Source organism: Rhinopithecus bieti, unplaced genomic scaffold, assembly GCF_001698545.2.
Source record: "Rhinopithecus bieti isolate Rb0 unplaced genomic scaffold, ASM169854v2 scaffold_41082, whole genome shotgun sequence".
NCBI classification, from domain to species: domain Eukaryota; kingdom Metazoa; phylum Chordata; class Mammalia; order Primates; family Cercopithecidae; genus Rhinopithecus; species Rhinopithecus bieti.
In genome coordinates this window covers 1,518,354-1,525,057 of record NW_016817890.1, presented here as the reverse complement: position 1 = coordinate 1,525,057, position 6,704 = coordinate 1,518,354, and the positions used below count along the sequence as shown (strand labels likewise).

At 46.0% G+C, this 6,704-nt stretch overlaps 1 protein-coding gene across 1 annotated transcript in view; it reads left to right on the top strand.

Moving 5' to 3' along the window:
* The window catches only part of WDTC1 (WD and tetratricopeptide repeats 1), an 82,338-nt gene that overhangs the window by 55,626 nt on the left and 20,008 nt on the right, over nucleotides 1–6,704 (top strand). Inside the window, exons 4-5 of the mRNA XM_017856335.1 lie at nucleotides 921–967; nucleotides 2,032–2,143. Of these exons, the coding sequence (XP_017711824.1) occupies nucleotides 921–967; nucleotides 2,032–2,143 (159 nt within the window). The remainder of the gene's footprint in view (nucleotides 1–920; nucleotides 968–2,031; nucleotides 2,144–6,704) is intronic.

The following is a 6,704-nucleotide window of genomic DNA, read 5'->3' as shown; positions in this document are numbered from 1 at the left end:
AAATACAAGAAATTAGCCAGGCGTGGTGGCGGGCGCCTGTAGTCTCAGCCACTCGGGAGGCTGAAGCAGGAGAATGGTGTGAACCCAGGAGGGGGAGGTTGCAGTGAGCCGAGATTGTGCCACTGCACTCCAGCCTGATTCTGTCTCCAAAAAAAAAAAAAAAAAAAAAATGCTGGGTGAATAAAAGATTAGCCTTCTAGTTAACTGGCTGTCCTTGGATTGAATGTTTCCTGGCAAATTTTCTGTGGCTGAGAGGATGTGCCTTGAAGGTACTGTTTCAGACATACCTCTTTTTCTGTTTTTGTTTTGTTTTGTTTTGTTTGAGACACGGTCTGGTTCTGTTGCCCCGGCTGGAGTGCAGCGGTGCGATCTCAGCTCACTCCAACCTCCACCTCCCAGGCTCAAGTCATCCTCCCACCTCAGCCTCCCGAGTAGCTTGGACTACAGGCACATGCCACCACACCCAACTAATTTTTGTATTTTTTGTAGAGACGGGATTTCACCATGTTGCCCAGGTTGACCAAGCAGATTGGGCAGCCTCCCAAAGCACTAGGATTATAGGTGTGAGCCTCTGTGCCTGGCTGACATACTCCTAATGTAAAAGCAGAAATATGTTTGGATCTCACTTTTACTTATTTCTACTGTCTGAACTTCAGTTTACTTTTCTGCAAAATGGAATCAATGAAACCTGTCCTTTATGGCTCAGAAGTACCTAGTATCAAGTGAGATCATGAATATGAAACTTTATATATTGTAAGATGCTAGTCAGTTTTAAGTCCACTCTGGCCACTCACATGCACTTGGAAAATACTGAAAATGGAAAGACTGGTTTACCTGTTCAGTTCCACTTCTTGGTGTTGAGTTCCCCAGGAGAAACCCTAACCAACTCTCTTCCTGTCCCTTTTCATTTGCTCCCCCAGGGTCACTCAGGATGTGTCAACTGTCTGGAGTGGAATGAGAAAGGAGAGTAAGTATGAGCTAGAGCACCTCAAGGGTGCTGGGGAAGGAAGTGAGGAGGGTGGAAAAAGGGAGCTCCTCCTGAGTGGATCCAAGGAAAAGAGTGGACCCAAATGAAGAGAGACTGCTGCTCTCTGCTGTTCTTCAGTTTAGCCCATCATTTTCAACACAATTAAACAATTAATCTCAGATAGATGGAAAGTTGGATGACCATCCAAACCCTGTTTTGTTTTGTTTTGTTTTGTTTTGTTTTGTTTTGTTTTGTTTTGTTTTGTTTTGTTTTTAGAGACAGAGTCTCGCTCTGTCACCCAGGCTGGAGTGCAATGGCGTGATCTTGGCTCACTGCAACCTCTGCCTTTCAGGCTCAAGCGATTCTCCTTAATCAACCTCCCAAGTAACTGGGACTACAGGCACGTGCCACCATTCTTGGCTAATTTTTTGTATTTTTAGTAGAGACAAGGTTTTGCCGTGTTGCCCAGGCTGGTCTCAAACTCCTGAGCTCAGGCAATCCACCTGCCTCAGCCTCCCAAAGTGCTAGGATTACAGGCATGAACCACCGCACCCGGCCCAAAACCCTGTCTTTTTAATAAGCCAATGTGTTTAAGAATAATGGAAATTGGCCCGGCACAGTAGCTCGTACCTGTAATCCCAGCACTTTGGGAGGCCGAGATGGGCGGATCATGAGGTCAGGAGATCGAGACCATCCTGGCTAACACTGAAACCTCGTCTCTACTAAAAATACAAAAAATTAGCCAGGTGCGGTGGCGGGCGCCTGTAGTCCCAGCTACATGGGAGGCTGAGGCAGGAGAATGGTGTGAACCCGGGGGGCGGAGCTTGCAGTGAGTGGAGATTGGGCCACTGCATTCCAGCCTGGGCTACAGAGCGAGACTGTCTCAAAAAAAAAAAAAGAATAATGGAAATTTCTCAGGACAAAGAAGAGAATCAGCTGTTTACAAGGCATCCTTAAATTCTGTGACATTTACTGTTCTTCAAGTTCTGTAGCCTAGAAAATGGGATGGGGAAAGGGAGCCTAGGAATTAGAGGAGAGGTTACAATCCCTCACTCTGCTTTCAGCTTGCTGGCCTCTGGTTCCGACGACCAGCACACGATTGTGTGGGACCCACTGCACCACAAGAAGCTGCTCTCCATGCACACGGGACACACTGCGAATATCTTCTCTGTCAAGGTGAGCAGGACAAGCCACAGAGCAAGCACAAGAGTGACTGGGCTGGGCTGTGGCCACGCCATGTTGGTATGTGTGTGTCCCATATACCGCCTAGGGTCACAGACAACCTTACGATCTAAGTATCTGTTGGTGATTCCTGAAACCTCATTTCTCTTCCATGTTCTTCTTCCTCTTTTAGAGCTAAGAGGCCAGTTCTAGATGAATTTATCTTTATGTGAATGGTAGTGGTAGGGGAATGGTTCTGAACATGAACTTAGAGAGCAGGCATACCTGGGTTTGACTCCCTTATCTGCTTCTTGGGCATTGTGTGAACTGGGAAAATCACCTGACCTGTCTGAGCCTGTTTGCTCATCTGTGAAAAAGGAAGCAGCAAAGGAAAATCTCCCAGATTTGTAAACAAATGAATTTTTTAAAAAGGAAATAACAGTCTACAGGGTTGATGTGACAGTTCAATGAGATAACTGATAAAAATAAAGTCTGTGCCCAGTGCTTTTATCTGTTCTGCCTCTTCATAGGAAATGAATATTTTGATTTGTTGGAGGAGGACAGTTGAGCTAAAGAGAGGTGAGAAGGGGACTTACAAGTGTCTTCAGACCTTTGAAACTCTTTTGAAGCCCTGGAAATGACATGAGACGGGTTTTTTTGTTGTGGAAAACAGACCTAGGACTAGTGACTATAAGTCCACAGAATTAAATGTGGGACTGAGGAAAGGAAGAACTGTCTAATGCTTAGAGCTCTTTGAAAAATGTAGAATGGGCCCCTGGAGGAGATGAGTAAATGTCCTGTCCCTGCACTTGTCCACTTGCCAGGTGCTTTATCTCCAAGGTTTAAAGTTGGAAGAAATGGCCTGCAAGGAAGGGCCTTTCCAGCTCTGAGATTCTATAATGGATAGATGTGAGAATGAAGTTGTCCTTCAGAAAGTCTCACTATTCTAAGAAATATTTTCCTAATTAATATCAAGAGGAATTACAAGATAACCTGAACAAGACGATAGCCCCTAACCTACTTGTTTTCCTAAACCTTTTTTTTTTTCTCAAGCTGTGATTCTCACCTTTAGAGACAGAACAGTGATGATTTACTTCTTACATGACTAACGGAAACTGCTTTCTGCCCCTGCAAAGAGTTTAGGTCCAATTTTAGTCTGTACAATCAGGCCTAGGGAAGGGGACCTAAGCCATTAGTTTAGTATCAGAGCATAAGACATTGAGTTCTAACACCAGAATTTCACAATGGTGTTGATACTCCCTAACAGTTAGACCTTGGGAAAAGCACTTACACACAGACTCTCAGCCTCCTCTTCTATTAAAAACAAACAAACAAACAAAAAAAAAAACCAAAGAGGATTCTTCTTTCTTTAGGTAGTGAAAACACTGCAAATTATGTATGTATTTAACTCATGCACGCCCCCTGGTGGTGACTATGGTATGTGATGCATGTGGCAGTAGCCACAAGATCATGACAAGGGCGCCCCAGTTTATTTCTTGTGTGCATTGAGTGTATGCCGTCTCTAGACAGGATTAAAGACTGCTGGTTGTCCCTAAAAATGATTAAATCATGTCTATTTCATCTAGACCTTGTTCTTTTTTTTTTTCTTTTCTTTTTTTTTGAGGCTGAGTCTCACTCTGAATGTCGCCCAGGCTGGAGTGCAGTGGCACAATCTTGGCTCACTGCAACCTCCACCTCCGGGTTCAAGTGATTCTTGTGCCTCAGCCTCCTGAGTAGCTGGGATTACAGGTGTGCACTACCACGCCTGGCAAATTTTTGTATTTTTAGTAGAGACAGTTTTTCACCAGGCCAGTTTCAAACTCCTGATCTCAGGTTATCCACCTACCTCAGCCTCCCAAGGTGTTGGGATTACAGGCATGAGCCACAGTGCCCGGCTAGACCTTGTTCTAATGAGCCCTTAGAGAAGCCTATGTGGGAAGAGTAATTGTTGCCCTTTGTGAACATTTAAAGTCAAGTGGGACGTCATCAGCTGTTTCAGTGTAGGACATTGCCCCTTCCCCAGTACTACCACTCAGCCTTGTTGTGGGTAGGGAGCAACTTTTTTTTTTTTTTTTTTTTTTTTTTTTTTTTGAGACAGAGTCTCACTCTGTCGCCCAGGCTGGAGTACAGTGGCGCGATCTCGGCTCACTGCAAGCTCTGCCTCCCAGGTTTACGCCATTCTCCTGCCTCAGCCTCCCGAGTAGCTGGGACTACAGGCGCCTGCCACCTCGCCCGGCTAGTTTTTTGTATTTTTTTTTTTTGGTAGAGACGGGGTTTCACCGTGTTCGCCAGAATGTTTTCGATCTCCTGACCTCGTGATCCACCCGACTCGGCCTCCCAAAGTGCTGGGATTACAGGCTTGAGCCACTGCGCCCGGCCGGGAGCAACTTTTCAATTAAAAAAAAAAGATACTTCAATTTTTTGAACTTACACAAGAATTCAGCACCACTCCCAAATATTTTTCATTCTCAAAGTTATGTGATAGAACTACATACTTTCTGGTTGTTGTTCTTTTTTTTTTTTTGAGACAGAGTTTTGCTCTGTCGCCCAGGCTGGAGTACAGTGGCACGATCTCGTCTCACTGCAACCTCCGACTCCCGGGTTCAAGTGATTCTCCTGCCTCAGCCTCCTGAGTAGCTGGGACTACAGGCGTACGCCACCATACCCGGCTAATTTTTTTGTATTTTTAGTAGAGACGGGGTTTCTCCATGTTGGTAAGGCCGGTCTCGAATTCCTGACCTTAGGTGATCCACTTGCCTCAGCCTCCCAGAGTGCAGGGATTACAGGTGTGAGCCACAGTGCCCAGCCCAGAACTGCATACTTTCTTTTTTCATTATTTGAAGCTATGGTTACAGCTGTTGTTTTCTTATCAGATGTCATCTGGAGCATTTTGTTTTTGCCTTTATCAGGATGGTGGTTTGTGTGTGGTTTTTTTTTTTTTTTTTTTTTTTGAGACAGAGTCTTGTTTGCTCTGTCACCGATGCTGGAGTGAGTGATGCCATCTCAGCTCACTGCAACCTCCACCTCCCAGGTTCAAGCAATTCTCCTGCTTCAACATTCCTAGCAGCTGGGATTACAGGTGCACACCACCACACCCAGCTAATTTTCTTTTGTAGTAAAGACAGGGTTTCACCATGTTGGCCAGGGTGGTCTCAAACTCCTGACCTCAGGTGATCCGCCCACCTCGGCCTCCCAAAGTGTTGGGATTACAGGTGTGAGCCACCCCCCCCCCCTTTTTTTTTTTTTTTTTTTTTAAATAAATACTGCACAGAGATGTATCCTCTAGTTGCTCAGCCCTTCCTTACGGCCCAACATTTGAGCTGTTTCCAATATTTGCTATTACAAAAAGCATCCAAGCATTTCTGACCAGGTCTCTTTTTTCTTTTTGGATTATTTCTTAGAAGTGGAAGTTTTGAGTCAAAAGATAGAAATTGTTTTTAATCTTTGTTGCTATTGCCAGATTGTTTTTCAGAAACAGTCAAACTAATTTAAAACACTCATTCCCACCAGGCATACTGGCTTATGTGTGCAATCCCAGCACTTTGGGAGGCCAAGGCAGGTGGATCACCTGAGGTCAGGAGTTCGAGACCAGCCTGGCCAACATGGTGAAACCCTGTCTCTACTAAAAATACAAAAATTAGCTGAGTGTAGTGGTGCATGCCTGTAATCCCAGCTACTCAGGAGGCTGAGACAGGAGAATCGCTTGAACCCGGGAGGTGGAAGTTACAGTGAGCTGAGATTGCACCACTGCACTCCAGCCTGGGCAACAGAGCGAGACTCTGTCTTAGAAAACAAAAACCAGCCGGGTGTGGTGGCTCAAGCCTGTAATCCCAGCACTTTGGGAGGCTGAGACGGGCGGATCATGAGGTCAGGAGATCGAGACCATCCTGGCTAACCTGGTGAAACCCCGTCTCTACTAAAAAATACAAAAAACTAGCTGGGCGAGGTGGCAGGCGCCTGTAGTCCCAGTTACTCGGGAGGCTGAGGCAGGAGAATGGCATAAACCTGGGAGGCGGAGCTTGCAGTGAGCTGAGATCCGGCCACTGCACTCCAGCCTGGGCGACGGAGCGAGACTCCATCTCAAAAAAAAAAACCAACAACAACAGCAAAACACCCTTAAAACACTGAAAGTCTTTTTTACTTCAGGACTAATTTATTAATCTCTAGGTTACTGAGTAGTCATCATGAAGCAGGTAGGGCATATGGGAGTCAGACAGACTTGGGCTTGAACACAGTCCTGCTGCATATTACTGCTGAACCTCAAGGGTTTTGTTTTGTTTTGTTTTTTTGTGGTTTTTTTTTTTGAGACAGTCTCACTCTGTCGCCCAGGCTGGAGTGCAGTGGCACAATCTCGGCTCACTGCAGCCTCCGCCTCCCGGGTTCACGAGATTTTCCTGGCCGGGCGCGGTGGCTCAAGCCTGTAATCCCTGCACTTTGGGAGGCCGAGACGGGCGGATCACGAGGTCAGGAGATCGAGACCATCCTGGCTAACACAGTGAAACCCCATCTCTACTAAAAATACAAAAAATTAGCTGGGCGAGGTGGCGGGCGCCTGTGGTCCCAGCTACTCAGGAGG